Raw genomic sequence first — 23,660 nt, 5'->3', positions numbered from 1 at the left:
TGTTTCTGAGGACCTAATCCTTCTTGGATACTCTTTGCCCAATTTTTCTTCCCGTTTACTGGCTATTTGATACCAGAGTTATCTACTGAATGTCTTCACAGATAATGAAAGAAGTAGAATAGTAAAGGATAACATAATACTCGCCACCTTAGTATTTAATTTCCCAAAGGAAACATACAATCCTAAATCAATTTGAAAACTTTCCATATCTCCTAGTGATATCCATGAAAAAAAAACTGGTGTACTAGTCTAATATACTAATTAGTGTCACTATTTGTTTGTTTCTAAGGCAAAGCAATGGGAAAGCCAGAAGAGGGCAATTCTTTGGACTGCCTTTCCCTTAGAGCACTAGTGTGTGTGTGTGTGTGTGTGTGTTTGAGGCTTTCTTGAGTGGTATCCTCTGAGCACTGCTAATAGCTAGTGGGGATGTTGTGATGGAAGAAAAATCAATTCAATCTTGGAATGTCAATTTACCTCCTTTTTGAATGTACTTCCAGATTTCTAGATTTGTAAGACTAGGAGTCCATTTCAGTGACTTCCACATTTAACTATGATTAAAATGTTTCTATAATGTGGAAAGGGAGTTTTACTATGGCTATTTGGCTTATTGAAATTACAATACTGAATGCTCAATAAAAAAGAATTCTCAGGAATGCTAAAATACTATGGTTCAAAAATGTCTTAACTATAAAGCTTAGACACTTAGAAGCAGAGCTTTAAAAAACCCCACATTTGGAAACTACCTTTACTAAACACAGTTAACTAAGTATTGTCATGACTTCTAAAAACTATGACAATGGATGCATTCTGAACAATGGAAGAAAACTAGGTTTCTTAAGAACCTTTAATTTCAGAATCACAAATGGTCTAAGCTCACTGATTATACTGTTATCACTATTAAGCCAGCTACTTTTGTTCTTTTTTTTCTATTAGTGATTCTTTAGAGTACAGTATTCATTAAGTCAAAGTCGAGGGTTTAATTCTCATAACAGCTAATTTACCTTGCTATTTCATGGACACAGATAGTACCCTAATGCCCTGGCCAATCACCTTGCAAATGTGTATTGGAGAAACTGCATTTGGAGGTCTTTCTTGAAAAATGAAGGGCCACATGTTATAGGGCTGGCAGGAACAAAAGGAAAATGAATTAAGCAATTATATACTGTTCACCACTCCATGATACTGTGGTTTTACACATCCAAGGCCAATATACTCACCTGTAGCTCAGGAACAATTGTTCCCCTTTCTGGACAGGACCCTCCAAATGATGTTAGCGGCGAAGGAAGAACTATAGGGTTTGGGCTCACAAAATTGGAGATATCACAGGATGGTGGATCTGGAACAACTCTCTGCATGATTACTTTCTCTACCACAACAAACTGATTCCAAGGCAACCAGAGTGTCCTCTTTTCAGACAGGAATGGTGAACGGTCAAAGATTAAGATGACAGAAATGCCACCAATGGCTACAAGGTCAAAGCTGAGAAGGAAAAAATACAAGACAATGTCAACCAAATGAATAAACAAAATAAAATTAAAATTGGGAGTGTGCTTCCCTTGTGTTGATTGTGGTAAAGGTTTAATGACAGTTTATATATATCAAAACTTATCAAATTATATAGTTCAAATATATGTAGTTTACTGCATATCAATTACACCTCAATAAATCTGTTTAAAAGTAAAAAAACAAAATTAAAGTTAAAATAGGTTAATTTTAGTGCCCTTTCCTTCTTTTGAGACTCAATTATGTCCATTTGTATTTTCTATCTTACAAATTCCTTCCAGCTAAATATTAATTCTGTGGATGACTTCTTTTCATTATCCAGTAGACCTCTGAGAAGAAATTCCATACCACCAGTTGATATCCACCCAGAATTCATAAACCAATTTTAATACTATCTTAAAATAACTGCATGCATTTCTAAAAAGCCAAAACTGACATTGCTGCTCTCCCTTGTGCTAAAATTAACAGAAAGATGACCATTTAATATTCAGCAGCATCTTTAATATAATGCATTATTCATCCTCAAAAAAATTATAATGAACATAAGAAAAGTAAAGAGGCAAAAGGTTAAATATCTTGTTCAGGGTCACAAACGTGTTGTCAGAAACCAGACAGTGTCTTTGAGATAACTTTTGGAGAAAGACACCAGCAGAGGAAAATTATTTAGTGAAATTTGCTTGAACTATAGCATGCATGAACCAGCCACATCTGACAACCCCCTTTGGCTCGCTATTCTGCCTGAATCCCCGAATCCCATATTTAGGATTTCTGGTTTGTTCCAGTATGACTCTAAGCTTCCTTTTGTAAGACAGCCTATAATGGACCCTGCTTATCGCTGCCAACGACTCTTTCTGTAACTGACAAAGCAAGTCTACCTCTCCTGTAAGCCATCTCTGTCCATTTGTAGATGTGGTCTCTGACAAGACTATTGTATTGGAGCATAAAAGACTCAGATTTTAGTTCATTCTACACTAGATGGTTCTACCTTCCTTCTCTTTTAAGTATAATGATGTCTTTGAGATAATGTACTTGAGAGCATTCAAAAAGATAAAATACTATATGAAAGTAATATAATGATAAATTATTATCATTATATCTTAAAAATGGATAAAGGGCAATATGATGCTCCTTAAAATTCAAAGCAACATAAATCCACAGGAGAGCGATGTAAGCATTTCCCTACATTAAAAAAGATCTTTCAGTAAAACACTTCTTCAATGATAAAAAGCCCTGATAGGGAATCAGACTTAATTATGGACATCTCATCACTCCCTTTCTATGACATTTATTATATTTATTATAGTATTACCCATCATCTCTTATTGCAAAAATCTTCCAGGTAAAGATAAATGGACAGTAACAAAGGATGGATAACACTGTATTTTTTATTGTTGCTTTTTCAGTGAAGTAGCTGCAATATTAAGGCAGTTTCCAAAAAGAGGATTTCAAGAAATGCGTTAGCTTCAGAAAACAATCTAGGTTTGAACTAAAAAAGAAAAACCAAATGGCTTATTGTTTAAGACAGAGAAGCTGAATTCATGATAATAAGGGAGCAGTTTAAGACAAGTGTAGTGGGGAAAATCCAACACTGCTTGTCAGGAAGCCTTTCCTTTAGTTCATCTTCTACATAGATTTAATTGTGTCCTTGGGCAAGTTTATTGGCTTTGCCCAAACATTCACTCTTGACTTCTTAAAACTAAAGGGTTTATTTATTTAAAAAAAAAACAAACACAAACACAAAACTAAACTATTCAAACAAGAACATCTGTATCTGACAATTATTCTCTACTTGTAGAAAGATTAACCAGGCTGGGCAGTCATTTGTTTTGTGGGCATCATGTATTATTTGGCTTCATATATATCAGAGTTCAAATCTCAGCTCTATCATATTAACTTTGTGTCTTTGGATTAATTATTTAACCTCCATAAACTGCAGTTTTCTTTCTATTTTTAAAATTTTCTTTTAGATGTTTATGGACCTTTATTTTATTCATTTATTTATATTTGATGCTGAGAATCAAACCCGTACCTCACACATGCAAGGCAAGTGCTCTACCACTGAGCCACAACCCAAGTTTTCTTATTAATACAATAGAACCAATGTGGTATATCTCTTAGATACTACTACAAATAAATAAATGAGATAAGACTTAGGTTCAAGCATATAGTAAGGACTCAACCAATGTTGACTTTCTCAAATTAAATCAAATGCCCTACTAAATTTACCATTTATTTTCTTTTCTTGTAGTTGAACAATAGGCCAAATCTTTAAAAAATATTTTTAGTTGTAAATGGAAACAATATCTTTATTTTGTTTATTTCTTTTTTATGTGGTGTTGAGAATCGAACCCTGTGCCTTATATGTACTAGGCAAGTGCTCTACCACAGAGCTATAACCCCAGCCCCTAGGCCAACTCTTGATTATCTCCATGAACAGATTTGATTTTTAAATTCTTAGAACTTCATCTAGGTTTCATATGACAACACTTTTATGTATCAACTTGGTTAGGTTATAGTATCAAGTTATTCAACCAAACACCAACCTAGGTGGTGCGGTAAATGTGGTTTACAGATGTGGTTCATATCTTACAGTTGACTTTTAAGGAGATTGTTCTTGATAACGTGGGTAGGTCTCATCCAATCAGTTATATAACTGATATTTCTATGAGGGAGAAGAAATTCTGCCTCAAGACTGATGTTTCACCTCCTTTCTGAGGGTTTTCATTCTGCCATCCTGCTCTATAGCTTTGCCAGGCCCACAATCAAGTAAACCAATTCCTTGAAATCTCCTCTTACCCCCCTCTCTCTCTCTCTCTCTCTATATATATATATATATATATATATATATATATATATAATACATACAGACAGACATATATATATTTCCCTGGAAAGCCCTGATATACTTATTTTCTTCCCACCTAGCTGTTATACATAGTACACACTGTCCAACTTACTCATTAGTGGACATGAAGGTAGAAGCAGGATCTATGGCCAAAAAAATCTATCTAAACCATTACAATGCTAAATAGACCAAATAGAATGCTCTCTGAATGATTAATTCTTTGGGATTTCTCCTACCATAAATCCTATCCATTTGCATGGATCATTAAAAAAACAGGTTTCCAAGTCATATGAGAGTGGATATAAAAGACCCAAGGGAGAGTATTTGTTTGCAGATTGTTGGCAGTCCATAATATGTCAAATTAGTCTTATCCATGGATGGAAGATGGTTGAAGCCTATTCAATGCCTTATGGTACCCCTAAATTAACAAACTTTTATCTTGAGGGCAATCAGTCTTCCAGTCTTTAGAACAAAGTTCTTGAGGGATTTAATGTTTCTCAAGCAACTATTTAAGAAACCCACCACCTCACCTATTTTGATTATCATTAACTGAACTATTTATGAATAGTTATCTTTCAGCACTTTATTGAGTACCAGTTGTTATATCTCAGATGGAAGTTGGTAAATCATAGTAGATACAATCCAGATTACCTGGGTTCAAATCTTGGTCTCTACCCTTATTAGCTGTGTTAATATGGAGATGCTTTCTCATTTGCCAAATAGGGCAGACAAAAATAATGTTGACTTCATAGGATTGTGAGGATGAAGATAGAAGGACATTAATGAAAGTATATGTCACATAGGAGACACTCATAAATGTTCTTATTTCAGACTTGTTTTTTCTGCTCTGCTGGTCCCTCTCTATCTGAATATCTGTTCTTCATACTTTCAAATGGCTCAGTCTTCTACCACCATCTTTTTGTTTTATCTTCTTCATTTTGTTTCCATGACATATATACAAGTATGTGTCAGTGTATGTGTGAAATATATATATTTTCTAGTTCTCCCAGGGAAGCTGTCAATTAGTAAGGTGTTGATAATGGGGTAGGTAGTTCTATATCCCACACAAGATATTTGCATTTAAGGTGGACTTTGAAAAAGCCAATAGCTTAACCCAATGCAGTGTCACCACTGCAGCAGATTGGTGGGCTTGATATCGGGAGATAGAGGCCTCTTTCAGCATTTCACATATCATACTGTCTCTACTAGGTATCAAAATGCTAACCTCAGCCTTTCTAAAATCTTTCACCCTCAGGTATATTTTCCTTATGATTTTCTATTTTTGAAGTGTACTTAATCTGAGGTAGTAATAAGCAGAGACATATAAATGGAAACTTTCATCATGCTGTCATTTTATATTCAAGAAATGACAGTGGGACAATCTGGTTGGCATTTGGGGTACAGTTTTTGAACACTTACACCCTTTATTGTGCCTGAGAGGAGAGTTATTGCCACAGGGGACTCTGGCTAGTAGCTGTCATCTACATAAACCTAGTGCTCACAGACAGCTCAGCAGAGGAGGGTCTTGACACTTAACTTAAAAATAAAAACACAAAAATAACAACAAAATTACCCTTTTAATATTCTCTGTAATCTGAAAACAAATTCTTATTTTTTTGGACATTAAGATCCTTTTGTAAATATCAAATAATTCACTAAAACTTTTGTATCTAAGCTTAAAAAAACAAAACAAAACAAAAAAATAAAGTCATGAGAAGTCAAATGTCCTAGACAGCATATTCTATTATAAAAGTAATCTATTTCTCAATTTATGCCAGATGATTAAAGATGCTCACAAGGGAGAGGCTAGTTTTGTGAACCAGTTACCAATAAGTGAACTACAAAAATCCCATCATTCAATCTAATTGGGAGAAAGGTCCATTTGAATTTATAAAGAGTTCCAATTATCAAATATTTGACAGGGAATATAGTGTGTGTGTGTGTGTGTGTGTGTGTGTGTGTGTGTGTGTGTGTAGTACTATCTACTACCAAAGTGGTTTTGCTGAGCTTGTTATAATGAATAGATGGCTAGTTACTATTAGCAATGCAATTTACATTCAAATAATTCACTAAACTCTTTAAAAATGGTTTGTTTTCTTAAGTAGGTTAAAACTTCCTTATCTTCTTTAACTAATTTTTTATAAGCACTTTCTTGACAGGCAATTGAAAAAGTAAATTTAATGCAGCCCAAGCTGAAAAATTAGCATTTCTGAAATGGTTAGGACTAATAAGGTATGACTATGGGTTCTTAATATGAGATAGTCTCTCATATTGTGATAAAGCTCCTAGCCTTCAGGTCTTTTTTATAAGTACTGAAGTGCCTTGTTATAAGTAGGAAACTTTAATGGTAGCCACCTGGAGAACAGGGAACCTCAAGACCATTATTACAATATTCCCTGGAGTTATAAATAGGTACCTTCAAGATAGACACATGGCCTATTGACTCAAATATTCTGAATAAGTGTCTATCTACATGACAGCAACAAAAATGTTTTTGTGAGTAAATCATTTTCCAGGAAGAAATGTTTTACTTGGAGGTCTCACTTCCCAGGTCTCAGAGAACCTAGAGAAGCCCTTAAAAAGTCATTGGCTAGTTGATGATCAAGTTTAACTCATTACAGTTATATAGGCTGGCCATGCTTGTCAATCAGTTGCAGTCACTAGGCAAATAGGACACATTAAAAAATCCTTTTAACTTTTGAAAAAACTAGTCAAAGGGTATGTGGGACCTCTATGTACTACTCTTGCAGCTTCTTGTAAATCTATAATTTTTTCATAAAAAGTTTAAGATCATGGAAAAAAATCCTTTTAGTATGGCTAAATTTTGAACTTTTGGAAGAAACTTTTTGGACATGTTTATTTCTGAAATATTTTGGGCCTATTTTGGAAGACTAGCCAGAGTGTTCTCAGTTCCCTGTTTATTATCTCCATCAACTCACTGAACTTAAGTTGGAATTATAAATGGAAATAGATTAAAGATAAAAAAAGTTTTCACACAGCCTGAGTTTCAAGAAAACTTGAGAATAACCATGAAAAGTTAGAAGAGTAGTTTGGTTTGACTTACAAAGAGATATGGAGGAAATAAATATTACCAACGACTTCTCTAGATATAAATGGGAGATGGGCTTACTACCATTGTATCATCTTCAGCCCTACATTTACTCATGGGTAGAAGTCAGTACTTGGTTCCCACAATGGTCAGAAGCAATAATGTCATACCTTCCATCCTGCCGGCTGATGGTAAACCCATAATCACTGTGGTGCAAGAAGCTGACATTCACCCCCACAAGAGGGGTTCCATCTACAGCCACCACTTGGCCTCGAATCACACAGGCACGCCTGAAACACAAGACCAAAGGCAAATAACAAAGCACATTAAAGCTAAATCTAGAAGCCAAGATTTTGAAACTTTTGAAAACAGTCAAGTAAAACCAAGAAAACAATAATTTTGCCAATCAGTAATAAGTACTAATAACATTTTGAGGAGGTTATGTGTACTTTTTTTAGCCATCAAAGTTGGGATCATAGAAAAGGTAGATCTCTGAATGGTTAGCAACATCAACCAATGTAATTAGAAGTTCATCAATATACAATTTTGTTATTATATAATGTACCTTTAAAATGGTACCTCAAAACATGTTTATCTCACCCCTTGTTTTAGGATGTTTAGTTGTTTCTTATTTTTTTCTACATGGAATTTCTTATTTCTTTGGGAAAAAGCCCTAGTTGTGGAAGGACACTTTCCTTTCATCAAAATCAAAATTAATTGCATTAGTTAATACATAAATACATTATAAATATGACAAAAGTCCTATTGACCACCCCTCCCCCACTTCCTTGTTCTAGTGTTTTCACCAGTAGTAATAGGCAGTATCAATTTGTTATGTGCATTTTCTGTGCATTTACATACAAAGGTATGAAAATTTTTAATATTCATGATGCACACTGCCACATAACTTTGTCTGGGAAAAAAAAAACACAACCAAACAAACATAGGTGGTGAACCTTAAATTAAAGCCTGCAAAAGAGACACAGTCCTGACTATCGCATCCTATTATTCTTGCCCAATTTAATAAAATATATCAGGACATTTCCTCTTTAAGCAAATGAGTTTCATCCTTGCCAAAGAATGGGATTCCATTAAACTAACCCCGAAATAGGGCTGTTCCTCAGGGACAGTCCACTAAAATGTCCATTACTTTCAACTCTGGCCTGGCTGACAAGCTGTAACAAATTCCTGGAGTCTGGCAGTTAAGAAGAGGGCCCTGGGATAAATTCCAAGCAAAGATTTTTCACTGGTCTACCATTATTTGGGGTGGGGGAGGAGATAGCTTTTTCACTAGAGTCCAATCCTTGTCTTGGCAGCTCTTAGCTCTTGGCTATGCATTTTATAGTTGGAGTTGGCAGGGTTGAGGAAGGTTGAACAAGGTCAATGTTTTTTTTTCTAGGGCACAAATGTCATTTTTTTCTCCAACTGGGATTTGGGGTATCTGGGCAGCTCAATCTTGGATTAAAAGGGGCCATGTTATTTTGGCCAACATGGCTTTCCAGAATAATGCTAATAATTTCACCCTGGGATTATATATTTATCTAACAGAATCAGCAAGCCAAGGGAAGTATCTAAAGGCTCAAGGACACAAGGATCACTTGAGGAAAAACAAAACAAAGCAGAAAAACCAAAACTCCTCCAAATAAGCAAAAGACAGTTAACAAAGTCTGTTTTATATCTTTCAGCCGATAAACCTCATTACTAAGTTCTACTGCAATCAGAGGAATTGGTTATAAATTATGCTAATAGGATTTATCCTGAATTACCTAAGGCTTTTCCCTAACACAAATTATAAACCATTAAGTATTACACAAAGGTAAGCTAGTATAATTATTGCTATTAGTGTTTGTGTATATATCTGAGCTCTCAGACCAACATTTCTTGTTTAGTGATAGATCAGTGGCTTTCTTCTTCCCATGAATTATGCAAATCATGGTTCTGAATGGCATGTAAATGGCATATGGACACTTGCTTTATTTCCATGTTTGATTTTTCCAATCTCTGTATCATTTTTTTTATTTATTTTTATTTATTTTTTCTCTCTGTATCATTTTGAAATCCCATTTGTTCTAATAGCAAAGATATTTGAAGTCCTCAAGTTTTAGAATTTGAACTAATCCTGACAAATTTGATCCCAGTTTCCAAGTTCAATGTGAGAAGAAATGAAAATAAAGGACATTTCTGTTTTTTTAAATTTATGTTTTAGGTGTAGTTGGACATAATGCCTTTATTTTATTTATTTATTTTTATGTGGTGCTGAGGATTGAATCTGGGGCCCTGCCTATGCTAGGTGAGTGCTCTACCACTGAGCTACAACACAAGCCCCACATTTCTGGTTTTATATAGTAAACTTGTAGAGGTGTTTAGAAAGCAATATTGGACAAGAGGGGTATATATTAAGTGGAAATAAGCTGTGAAAATCTCCTATGAACTACACAGGGACTAGATTTGGAGAGACTGAGAAGAAACTGTGTGTTTGGAAGGCCAAATCATTTAAAAATTAAACATTGTTTCCTGAACCCCAGTCCATAGGGAGAATTTGTATATATTCTTGCTTAATATGGTATATTATGCCACTTTGTTCATCTCAACTGCCATTTTATGAACTCCCAGCTTCTAAACTCAATTTTCTTCCTAATTATGGACAAGTAGCTATGTCTCTATGGTGGTTTTGGGGGTTTGGCAGGGATTGATTATGAACTTGCCAAACCTTGCTACTAGCTAACAAGGTGGACTTTGCGATAGTAACACCTACCTAGGTGCTTGCTGATTCCCTATTGGAAAGACAATTCTACACTTGCTCATTTTATTTGTTCACATTAATCTAGACGTTGTGTCTTTCCACAGCTGTAGTAGGTTCAATTATTTTTGTTATTATTTTGTCAAGCTTAGTTGGCATTATTTCCTCGTATTTTATGACAGACACAGATCTGTCTCTTCGTTTTGCTGCTTTTTTTATTTTCTATATGGCTTATATTTATGAAGGATCCAGGCTGGTGAGTGAAACTCTCATAAAAGTCATCATTATTCTGTGCATTTCCCTTGTATTCTTCTCTTCCTTCATTCTGTATCTCACTCTGAGTAGACTTGTCTTTTGACTCTTCTGCTCCTTAATATTCCTCATATTTTATGAAGCACACAGATTTGTGTGATAATGACTCATCAAAGTCATCATTATTCAAGACATTCTCTACCTGCTCTTCATTCGTTTCACTCTTCATCATTCATAAATAATGTGCACAGACTTGTCTTTCAACTCCCCTACTTTTTTATTCCTCATATTTTATGATCCACACTAACTTACAGCATATGATAAAGCCCCATAAAACTTATTATTCCACATTTATCAGTATTGAACTCTTTGTAATGTATTAGACTTTAAATGTTCTAAGATTCCTTGTATCTTGCTGCATTTGCTCCCATTATTTACACACTCCATGTCATCCATTTTTCACAAGAATAACTCTTAGCTCTTTTCATTCCTGGATTACTAGTTCTTACTATAATCTTTGACCAATATCAGTCATCCAAAGTCAGTATAAATTATCTAAATTTGGGGACAGTATTAAAGTATTCTTGTTAATTTGCAATAATCTTGACTGACACTCCATGTAGAAACCTAGGGGAAAATTTACTTCTCAGGCAAACTCTATCTCAAAAAGAAAGCTCTTGAATCTACTCACTTCCTGGGGCTATACCAACTACAAATGATCCGTAGGGAGAATTTGTATGTATTCTTGCTTAATATGGTATGTTATGCCACTTTGTTCAGCTCAACCGCCATTTTATGAACTTCCAGCTTCTAAACTCAATTTTCTTCCTAATTGTGGACAAGTAGCTATGTCTCTAGCTTGTGTTTTCTGATTCACACCAGCATTAAATGTAATTTCTCCCCATTTATACAACTTGTTCTAATTATCCTTCTCAGATCCAGGGAAGCCTCTATAATACGGACAAACCCTAGCTGAATAGTGAGGTGTATATGGCAGGGGTCTGTCTTTGATAGTACCACAATTCTGATTCCTGTGTTTTTCTTTATCCCCATTGGCATTCCTCCCAATTTCCTATTCTGGAGAGTCCCTGCTTCCTTGCATCACATCTAAATTAAACAATCTGACTTGGCCCATCCATTGCCTATCTCAAAAACATATTGAACTCTTAGTTTTGCCACATCAAAACTAGCACAATCTGAATCCTATTCAAGGGCCCATGTTTTTCTGAGACTTTTTCATTTCAATAATATAGAGAAATCTTCAGAATCTTTCAAGTCAGATGACAGGAGCTGCTGTCTAGACTGCCATGAGGATGGGCAAACACATGTGTACAGCAGGTATCTGTCCACTTTAATTGCCTTTTTTTGAGGGGGGTGTTACTGGGGATTGAACCCAGGGGCACTTGACCCCTGAGCTACATCTCCAGCCCTATTTTGTATTTTATTTAGAGACAGGGTCTCACTGAGTTGCTTAGCATCACACTTTTGCTGAGGCTGGCTTTGAACTTGCAATCCTCCTGCGTCAGCCCCACAAACTGCTGGGATTACAGGAGTGCGCCACCATGCCCAGCTGTAACTGTCTTTTGTGTTGTATGTATGTATGTATGTGTGTGTTCATGCGTGTGCACACGTGTACACATGTGTGCCCACATTGCATGCTTTTCTTCTTTGCCTGGAGCTCTCCTTTGATTCACAGACATGGATGGGATGCTTTGCTTCCTTGAACCTTTAAAAACAAGAACTTCTCCCTGATGTTGTTGGTCATAGCAAAATAACTTGAACTTAGATGGGCATGTCCAATGTGACTTAAAAACCATGCATGGGGAAGATCATCCCTCACAAGTGTCTGTTTCCCTATTCTCTGGAGAATACAGGCTGCTGCCAAACTGTCTACCTGCTGTCACTATGCTAAAGCAGTACCCCAAAGGAATTGCTTCTCCACTTTAACTAAACGGTGAATCTTCCAAGTCTTTGGAACTTGGTATGAAGAATAGGGCAACTTGAGAAATACAAGTCAGAATACACTTTACTGAGAGCCTTATTTAACTAACAAGCTGCTTGTTAGACAGCCCTGATGCAAAAGGTCTAATTCATTCTGTATTTGCTATTTTCAAGGTATAGTCAAATTATCCCTAGCCTTCAATCAACTCTTGGTTCCATTCTCCTTTTCCCTTATTTGTTGTCTTTTGTCTTCTGTATCAAATTTCCAATATTCATTCAACACCTCAGGCAACAACATTAACCTGAAGCACAAAAGTTGGTTTGAAAACAAGGCTGAAAACTAAATTGCTGAAAGAAGATGTAATTTACTGCATTGTATTTCTGATTAGAATTTTTCATAAGGAAAATGAGGCTCAGGGCTAGGGAAGTTACAGCTATTTGCTTTGTTGCAAACAGGAGCATAAGCTACTTTTGAAGGGTTACATTCAAAATCAAGGACCTAGCCAGCAGGGGACCTAGCAGCAGGTGGGCAGGTTAGGCTGTTTTCTCCATAGGAACAGATGAAATCCTTTTCAAAAGCTGACAGCTCTGGTCAAGAGATAGCATTGAGAAGGCCTGGGCTGGGAGAAGCCATAAGAATTCTCTGCTCACTAGTGTTTGAATCCTGCCCTTTATATTCCTTGAGGAGCTGTCAGTTGGCTTGATTCTTCAAGGGACAGAAACCTACTGCATATGAGATGTGGTTGGAGGGTTGCTCCCTGGGCTTATTATAACTTAAATCCCACAGTCATTGATTGTATCATTTGGGTTAAAGCACTGCTTCTAGGGACCCTGATGGTTAGGACAAAGGGCTTATGATGTTTCTATTATCCAGTGTCCTCATGTAATGACTAAAAGGGCCTATTCTTTAAAGTGCCATTGTGGGACTCTGGCAGTCCTTCTTGGTAATCTTTCCTATAGACCAGTGATTCTCAAGCTTGATCCTGTGGGCCATGTGCCAGAATTCCCTGGAGGGCTTGTTAACATGCAGATTGTTGGGCCTTATCCCCGGAGTGGAGTTTCTGATGCAATAGGTCTGGTATAGGACCTGAGAATTTGCATTTCTAACAAGTTCCTAAGTGATGTTGATCCTGCTGGTCTAAAGGCCAAACTTTGAGAATCACTGCTTTAGTAAAAGCAAGATCATAGCATAATCAGCCAATTAAGGTGTATAAACTCCTGGGGAAGAAGGCAGGAAGCATAAACCACATAAAGGAAGGCAAATCAACAACTGATTCACAATCTTACCATACAAAATCTGTGACATGAATTTTAACTCCTCCACATTAACCTTTGGAAAAAGGTTTGCAACAACTGTAATTTGGGGAGCCATAGTAAAACTGTCACCACAAAGTGCTGGCTGAACTATAAAATGAACTGTGGGGACCCTTCAAATCCAGAGATCATGAAATGGAAATATGTTTTAACCCAATTTATCTGTCCTAAAAAACGCCAATTTCTCCCTCACTCCTATTATTCTCATTATACAGTGCTTGTACCCATGTTATTACACTTGTCACAGCCTATCTTGGATGACAGTTATAGATCTGTCTTTCCTATTAGTCACTCTACGATAAGGACTGTGTGGTTTTCTTTGTGTCCTTCCTAGTGCCTGGAGTACCCGACAGGGGCTTAAGAAAGATTCATAGGATTTCAACTCAAATTTTATTTTTGAATAAAGTTATAATGTACTTGCAACCCATTCTCATGGCACTTCTTCCAGGGTTTCAGAGACTACTGTGAGGCTCCAGTGTGACAGATGCCTTACCAGTTCATTTATTAGAAGCCAACATTCTGGATTTTACATTATGACCATCTCATCATGAGAGTTTTGTTTGATAATTGACTACTTCAGGGGATTAAATAGCACCTATGTTATTGGGAGAAATGAATGAATAGCTCTCCTCAAATGCTTAATTTATGCACATTAACTTCATTATGTCTTTATATATCATCACAAAATTACTATTTGGTATTTTATAATTTAAATATATTTGAGGTTTCTAATATCCATATTTTGGGAGGGGTTCCAACAGAACACATGCTGTTTTTTATACACATTATCTAAGCTGGTGCAGCACCATGAAAACACCTAATGTTCTAGCATGAACTAGTTTTCATGTTCTAAAAATGTGAATGCAGTGAAAGTTCATATGCAAACCCAACAAAATCTCATTAGTTTTTACTTAAATATAGCAGGCTGATTTAATCCTACCCCTTTGATCACTAGCCCAAATAAATAACACCTACCAAATAGGTAACACTAAAAGCAGCTGGGAGCATTACCCATCAACATTCTAGGGCTCAGGGAAATGTGGTGCTATTGAAAATGCAGATAGCTTTTTAAGCAGAATTATTTTCCTCATGGCTAGTGATGTTTCAAGTAAAACAAAATGGGGGCACTCACCCTGAGGTAGGGTGGCTATTTTCCCATCTGCCCTGGTAATTGCTTGTCAAAAGTAGGCTTGCTTTGGATGCCTGAGATCCCCAAAGTAATGGGAAAAAGATCAAGTGTTTTGAAGCAATAAGAAAACTGACGACACAGTCACATTTTCAGGACTGCATAAGTGCCAGTTTGCTTCATTTAGACACATGATTACTTTTGTCCAGAATTTGAATATGAAATATTTGTCCTGTAAGCCCTTGCAACTCTTGAATAGTCTGAAGTTAATTTTTTTTGTTTGTGTTTTGCTTGTTCTACACATTACTCAATTGGTTTATCTTTGTAATCAGCTTTATGAGGTTTTGTTAACCTCATTAACCTCTCCTGACACGTCTCTGTTGATCTGCCTTTCAAATAATGGAGAGTCATTAAATATAGGCCAGGTCCTTCTTGTTGGCTATTTCCTGAGCATGAATTATTTTTTCTGCCATGAGAAAAAATGTTTGGCCTAGCTGTAGCCACTGTGTTCTAGCTCTGTCTTGCTAGCATCACCACTCTTACTTTTCCTACAAAACAGAATTACTCTGAGCTTCATTTGTTCCTTATGTAAAATGGGAATAAGATAAAATATTAGAAAATAACTATCATACTTTATTTCTGTCCTCTATCACCACACAAAGATATCATAAATCACCCGGTGAAATGACCATATTTACAACTGAACCTTCCAGATTGTTTTCTGATTCTGAAAATTATTTTCTGAATGCTGATAATTATGATGTAATTGTATATATAAAACATTACAGGGCTGGGTGGTGGCTCAGTGGTAGAGTGCTTGCCTAGCACATGCGGGGCCCTGGGTTCTATCCTCAGCACCACATATAAAATAATTAAAATAAAGGTATTGTGTCCAATTACAACTAAAATAAATAAATATTTTTTAAAAAAACATTACATACTTACTCTGAGCCAGCTACTATGCAAGACACTTTCTTTACTTTATTTCACTTAATATCCACATAACCCTGAGTGGGACAACTGTTAGGTCTGTTTTAAATATGAAGAAGCTTATTTAGGATTAAAAAAATTCAAGATAAAAAGGTCTTTAACAATTACTTAAACCTAGAAAAATCCATTATTTAGAAACCACTTACTGATTTGAAGTTATAAACAAAGAAAAAATAAAGACAGCCTATAAGTTAGAATATTTACAAGGAAGCACAATATTGTTACAGTAATAAGTGGTGGAGTGGTGGAGGTCTCTTGATCTGGACTCCAAAGAGCCTGAGCTGTACTTCAGATCTTTCTGTCTAGATGTAAATAATGTGGCTACAATTAAAAGTGCTCACCTACAAACATGGTGATATCCCTAGGAAATTATTACCTACAGAAATCTACCAACTGCTGAACACTTTCTTTGTGCAGGGTGTATAGTGGAAAGGAACTACAGAACGCTATTCGTTCTTTATCCCCAAACTTGCATTGGTTCTTCCCTCTCTAGGGACAAGATGAGATGATTTAATTAGCTAGAGTCACTGCAAACATGTATCGTGGCTGAGAAGTAGGTAATGAGGATTTGAGCCTTTTGACTTTTGATTTTAATTGAGCAGAAAGTGGGAAAGATAAAATATTAGAAAATAACTATCACACTGAGGTAAGTTGTAGATAGCTACTGGTATTACTAATTATTAAGCATCTGAAAATATCTAAGTTTCAAAATATCATAAATAATCAGATTGAATAACATTTTGAAGATTTACTTTCTGGTTTCTTTTCAGACTTTTTTCTAAGAGCATTTGCAAAGTGAAAGTCGCACATTCTTTCTTTTTGGTACCTTTAGGTGTTGACTGCTGGTTTCGGAAGCTAGCCAACACTATAAATCTGGGAACCTTCAGCACTTTGTAATTTTCAAAATGTGTCTTGAACATGTGTTTCATGAATTATAGCATTAGACAAAATCATTGTCTGAAAATCAGGAGAGCCTGTTTTCACACGAGTAACACCTTTCACATAAACGAGATCAAAGTGCTTTATTAGCAACTATCAACAACTTTTCTCCCCACTTAGGACAACAACTGCAGAAGCTATGAAGAAAGGAGGTTGCTCAGGGAAAGAAAGGTGCAATGATAAAGCAGAACACAAGGACATATGTCCAAGCCAAACCATGCTTGGATACCTTTCCCAAATGTGGGCAGGTTATGTGTGGTGTCTCTTTTTAGAAAAAAAAAAGGTGACTAGAAAGTAGATTTGAGTATGTTGATGCTCTGTGACGGGCTTCCTCCAGTCCTTAGTCTATTTAATTTATTCAGCAATTGTTGCTTTGTGTGTTTATCTACTCTCAGTTGTGTACCTGGTATAATGTTTTTCATGTTCCTAGATTAAAAATACACAAAAACCTGCTATTAGCAAATAGATTTAGAGTTCTTTAACAAACAGATTCATGAAAAAGTTAAACAAAATGCATATGGATCCAAATGTGTACCTCAGCAAAATTATGAATGATTATGTTATGGATCTTCTGGGGTTACTCATAGATACACAAAACTATGAATACTAATTCTGTGAATGCTTAAATACTGTAACAACATTGTGTTTCCTTTTAAATATTCTAAGATTTAGGCTGTCTTTTATCTTTTCTTTGTTTATGACTTCAAATCAGTAAGTGGTTTCTAAATATTGGATTTTTTCTAGGTTTAAGTAATCGTTGAAGAACTGCTATTTTTTTCCCTTTCATGATTAAATGGTCTAGAGCTATCGTTTAGTTCTTTTTTCTAAGGCATATCCAGTTTGACTGAGTTATTCAAATTCTCTGGATGGGCAGGCACTCCAAGCATTTATCAATAAATCCTAGTACAGTAACAATAGGTAGTAATTTCTTGAGAAAGATTTGTTTTACCTTCCTATTGCACATAATGGCACAGAATCTTAATTCAATAGACTCCTAAATGTCAATGTCAGGCTCTTGCTTGTGTGAAAATCTATTTTATATGGGTCCAGGTGGTAAAAAATATTCACGCCCAAATCACCTAGCATATAGATGAATACTATGAGGGTCTGCCCTAGTGTTACACCCACAGAGTAGCTTCTCTGAACCACTCTGTCTATAATGGTCATTCTCTGTCCCTAAATTTCCTTTATCTCATTTGACAGTACTTATACCTTCCTGATATTTACATTTTTCATTATTGTCTGTGATCTTCATTATAATGAAGAGAGGTCAGAGCCTAGTAGAGTACCTATCACTGAATGAAGAAAAGAAAAAAACAAAAACATTCTAATGTACATAAATCTCAAGAGACGATTATCAGTCTTCTCTAATATAGATTATCTTCAAACCACAGAATCTGTTATTATAAAATGAATCCAAAGCGTAGTTAATAGGAATGCTTTATTGTGCTAAATGGAAATTTTTTTGATGATTGATCTGTTTTCTCCCAGAATTTTTTAATACAAACACTTTAAATTGTAGAAAAAATTATAGCTTTAAATGTCAAAGGATGAAACTACTTGTGCATAGTTAAGCTGTTCCCTGCCTAAATAAGCTTTGTATTTTTCTTGCAAGTCATCAATAGTCTCTTGTATGTATCAATTTTAACAGCTCTTTGTGCTCACCTGAATCAATTAGTTCCATTTCTATGTTATAGCTGAAAATATCCAGGTTAGCTTCATTTCTGTCACTGTTTAATGACTTTGTCTTATTTGCTAGAATACCTCTTATCTTGCATCAATTTAGGGTACAGGTGTACCCTAACAAATCAGTTGAATTTGAGATCCTCTGAGTTAATGAACTTCAAGCTTCTTTAAAAACCTGGTTTTTTATGTCATGTGGTCTCCATCATTCCCTGAAACTCCTGTCCAGCCTGTGCCAGGCTCATTGCTTTCTTTACATTCTGTCCCAGGTTCACTGAAGTTATTTCACGTGCAAGTATTTTAATTATTTATGTATTTTTCTTATTTTCATTTTAACTGAGATAACATTTGTACATGTTTATGTTGTACAGTACGGTAATTTGCATATATATATATATATATGCACAATGTGCAATGATCAAATATTGACGTTTCACTGCCTCTTTCACTAGAATGTAAATTCTGTGAAAAGGGGATTGTGTTTCATTTGTTTATCTCCATCCACATAATTCTTGGTACAGGATAGGTTCTAAAGAAATATTTCTTAAATAAATGAATGAATACATATCCTCATCACTCTTTTGAAAAATAAATTGATATCAGGGTACAATATTACATTAAGAATGGCAGAGGAATCTGATATCTCTGTTATCTCCTTCTGAGGACTTATGAAATCATCAGTTACTCTGGAAGTACTAAAATTTTGATAAAAATATACTTAAGTCTATAATTAGTATTTTTCAAGTATGGTTATTCTTAATTCTTTGTATTTATTCACAATAAGTAGCTTTTGCAGAAATGACCACCTTCCTGCAAGCTTCCTTTGACCTCAGTCTTGGGTCTATAACTTGTTTTGTTATTCACAGAATTTCAAATTGTATTTATTCCCAGCTCAACCAAGTGCAGAAAAGCATGTTTTATTAAACAAGTTATGATAAGCAATTATGGCTATTACCAGGTATTATGACTAATCAGGAGGAAGAATCAAGATTTTATTATTGAGTGGGGTGTAGTAAAAGAAGAGAAGAGCTTGGATAAGTGGAGTTTGCCAGGAATTCCATACTTAAGGCATCTGTAGTACTTCAAATTGTTTGGTGGTACTTCTCTTTGGTTTTCTAGTGAGAAACAATAATGATGCATACCAAATTGAGTCAACTGACAGTAGTCTTCCTACTGACTTTTTAATAATGCTCCTTATTTCCTAATTTCTTCTTGGTACTACATTTTGATTATATATCCCATCGAAGGTAGATGCTTATACAAAATCATAAATGATATCAGTTATTGGCAGGCTATGACAGTGGTGGAAGGTCTTTTAAGTTTAAAAAAAGTCATCACTTTGGCAATGTTACATAATAACTTCATCTTTTACGAATTTAGTTCTTGTGCTATTTGGAGATATGTAATCTTACGTTTAGGCTGATTCTACATTTGGGAATTGGTTTATTTAAGGTCCTGATATCATCTGTGTGTTCTCGGCAACCAAAATGAGTTTTTTCATTAGCAAATGTGAGAAGAGCACTTGCATTTCAAAATTACTATAACTAAACAAACCACTTAGCCACTTAATTTTTCATTCAGTTTTTACTTGTTATGTGCTGGGTACTAGTTAGGATCTAGATTAAAGATAGTAAAAAATTCTTTGATCCTTATCTCTTCAAGAATTGGGATGTATGTCCTTCCCCTTGAATCTGGGAAAGATCATTGACTGCTTTGACTAATAGTATATGACACAAATGACACCATGACAATTTTTAGACATGATACTTAATAGACTAGCATCTTCCATTTCCTGTCTTTTATAACAGTCACTCTTGTAGCTCTGAGCCACCATGTATGAGTTCTAACAAATTCAAGGCTTGCTACTATGCTAATAGGAATCCCATGTAGCCAACAGGACTGTATGTGAAAAGATTCCTAGCTGTTGTCCAGTTATTTTAGTCCCCAGATACTTGAGTCATTCCAGCTGAGCATTCAAATATCATAGAGCAGAAATGAGCCATTGTGCCATGTTCTGTCTGTATTTCTGACCCATAGAATCATGAGATTTAATAACAACACATTATTTTAATATATTACTTTGAGGAGCTTGCCATAAAGCAACTGTTATGGTTTAGATCTGAAATGTCCCACCTAAAGCTCATTTATTAGGCAATGCAGCAATGTTCTGAGTGGAAAAAATTGGATTATAAAAGCCTCATTTGTAGATTAAACAATTTGATGGTTAATAATATGAATGGACTACTGGGTGGTAATTTTGGGAAGGTGAGGCATGGCTGGAGGAAGTAGGTCACTGGGGACTATATTGTGTCCCTGGCTGCTGCTGCTGCTCTTCTTCCTCCTCTTCCCCCCCCCCTCCTCCTCCTCTTCCCCCCCCCTCCTCCTCCTCCTCTTTCTCTTCCTTTTTTTCTTTTTCTTTTCTCTCTTTCTTTCTCTCCCTCTCCTTTTCCCTCTCCTTGTCCGTCTCCCTCTCCTTCCTGGTTAAAATGAACTGAGCAGCTTTCCTCTGCCACACCTTATGCCATGATTTCTGCCTTACCTCAGGCCCAGGGCAATGGATCTGGCTGACCATGAACTGAGACCTTTGAAACTATGAGCCAAAATAAACTTTACTTCCTTTAAGTTGTCCTTGTTAGGTATTTTGGTCATAGTGATGAAAATCTGACTAACATAGCAACAGATATCCAAATAATGAGAGAACAAATCAGACTTCTTTCTTGTTCTTACAAAACTTAACATTAAGTAATGAGAACAATTCAAAGCTAACAATGTACATCCCAGTATGAATCAAGAAATTGAAATGTAACAACTCCACAAAAAGTTAGAACTAGAAGAAAGTCATCATCTTGTTTAACTTCTTAATTTTTTAGACTGTTAAGAGTGCTTTTAGGTTCTTAGTGTTGTACTAAGTTTGGTCCCAATTCTAGAACTTTTCAACTAAGGGTAGGTATTCCATAAGTGGTGGGTAGAAAAGTCACCACAATTTCGTTTAGCAACACTGCTGTGAAGTTTTACATCTTTAAACTGTTCAGAAAACATACTCTAAGTGATAAACAGTTATCAAATGCCTGTCAACACACACATTCTTCTCATAAAAAGTGCACTTTTTGTTATTGTGGTGGAACCTGGATTGACACCATGATATGTGGGCCATATATTAAGACCCCTGGCCCCAGAGGAATTTATTAGCCTCATGAGGCAGAGTATATACCAACTTATTCATGAGGTGTACGAAAGTACTCTGTGAACTAAGGGTAGGCCTATTTTTCCACTAATGTGATTTCTATTTCATGTTTGGTCATCTTTTTAAAAAACTCATTAATAATCATTCAAAAATTAAGAAAAAATGATGATATTTAAAAACGATGAGATTTATATCAGGGAAAAATATCAGAATGCACACACATCCATGCACACACATACATACACACTTGAGTTCTTTCCAAGGAAAGCTATTGAAACTGTACAGAGCAGGGGTCAGAAGCTCAAAGAGCAGGGCCAGGCATGACAGTGGAAGTAAGTGAAGTGAATCAGGTATAAAGGAAACAGTGGATAGTGATTTAGAGGGGCGTGTTATGTCTAATTCTGAATGGTAGCTGGCCCTCACCTCCAGACTACTTACATCATGTCCATGGGCCTAGGGTTGACGAAAATTCTAGAGAAGAAATGTATTCCAATTTTTATGTTAGATCTCCTGACTTCTAAATGTCAGGCCATCTGTAGGCTGATTTTAAGCAACCTCTGATGTAGACACTTGATGTAGATTGATGTGGGGATCATTCTTTCATGGTTACAAAATAGACAAATGAGTTTGGCCAGACCTTGCTGTCAGTGGTTGCACTAATCCTGGTAGGATTTTGTTTTTTAAATGTACTTCTCCATTAGTGATGGCGAGTGAAATGTCTGGCTTTGCAAATTACTGCTGTCGTTTAGTTTAATGTACTCTTGTTTTTACATATTTATAAAAACCTTTTACATTATTAATAGTGATTAAATGCTTAGACACTGAAGATCAATAATGCTTCTGTTCACCTATTTACATTATTAAAAAATAATAAGTCATCCAGAGCACACAGAATATGTGGTTTACTTTGTAGTTATGTTTGAAGAAAACACATAGATTGAAGAAAAGAGAGCAACACAGGCTACAGGGTAAATTGTATTAAAAAAATAAAAACAGCAAATCGAGTTTGCTAGAGACTTCACCGTGGGCAAGCTGCATGTTCACACTGACATTATACCAATCATAGGGCACAAAAGGTACATGTTCTATGTGCTCTCACATGCCAGTGCAGCAAATTCAGAATAAGAAAGTTTAGTCTCCCTTGGATGCACAAGGATGAACAGTTATTTAACATTTGTGTGTCCTTGCAACTCTTTGTCACCTGTATGCCACTATCTTTAGTTCCAGAGGTTTCTGATTGTGGTAGTGCTAGGCAGCAAGTCAATTGTGTGGGTCATATTTTGCCAGTAGGCAAATCATCCCTGTAGCAATGCTTTCTTCACCTGCCTCCCCAGCTATCTCTCAGTTATACAGCAAAAGAAAAAAAAAAAAGCAAAGTGGTTCATCTGATTATGACATGTAAGTGTCCTAGATCTGTTGGAGGAGAGCAACCCCATAGTCAGGAATGTATTAAGCCATTTTGGAGATGGTCACCCCAGCTTTTTAAGTAGTCAAAGTGGCTCAGCACATTAGTTTATAGACCAGACTTTTACCACTTGTCTGTCTGGGTTCAAATCCTGCCTCTAACCCTCTGATTTTCCCTGAACAAGTCACTTACTTAACATCTCAATTCTTGTTTCCGTGCCTAAAAAGTACAGCTACTAAAAGTGCCTGCTATACAGAGTTTTTGTGAAATAGCACATGTAAAAGCACAGTATGAGGCCTAATATATAACAATTTAACAATTTACATATAGTAAAACTCCCATTTCATATAATTAATTTGTCTTCTACAAAGTAGTTCATTGGCACTGATTGAAAGTTTGCAGATGATGTCATTGAAGTGTATTAAAATGAACTGGATTTAAAAAAAAAAAAAAAAAAAAAAAAAACCACTTGGTTTCTAAGTTTCTTCTGTTGACCCAGATGTTGTTTACCTGGGATAGATCTGGACCATGTCATCAGACTTTTTTAAGGACAAGCTAAAACGGGGAAGCTGTGGCATAGTGAAAGGTTACAGGAGTTGCTACGATGCCAATTTGCAGTCTGTGTGATTTTGGGCAATTTATTTAACCTCTCTGAACTTAAGTTTATTCATATATAAAATATATATAGT

At 35.7% G+C, this 23,660-nt stretch overlaps 1 protein-coding gene across 3 annotated transcripts in view; it reads right to left on the bottom strand.

Moving 5' to 3' along the window:
* Tenm1 (teneurin transmembrane protein 1) overlaps positions 1 to 23,660 on the bottom strand; it is an 815,224-nt gene that overhangs the window by 147,499 nt on the left and 644,065 nt on the right. For all 3 annotated transcript variants that reach the window (XM_058571492.1, XM_046468616.2, XM_046468598.2), the window contains 2 exons: positions 7,568 to 7,687; positions 1,218 to 1,479 (listed from right to left, as the gene is read on the bottom strand). In XM_058571492.1, the coding sequence (XP_058427475.1) occupies positions 1,218 to 1,479; positions 7,568 to 7,687 (382 nt within the window). The remainder of the gene's footprint in view (positions 1 to 1,217; positions 1,480 to 7,567; positions 7,688 to 23,660) is intronic.

This window comes from Marmota monax, unplaced genomic scaffold (assembly GCF_021218885.2).
Source record: "Marmota monax isolate L192 unplaced genomic scaffold, Marmota_monax_Labrador192_F-V1.1 WCK01_AAM20220418_F8-fsc00054, whole genome shotgun sequence".
Lineage (NCBI taxonomy): Eukaryota > Metazoa > Chordata > Mammalia > Rodentia > Sciuridae > Marmota > Marmota monax.
This window is presented reverse-complemented; position numbering and strand designations above follow the sequence as displayed.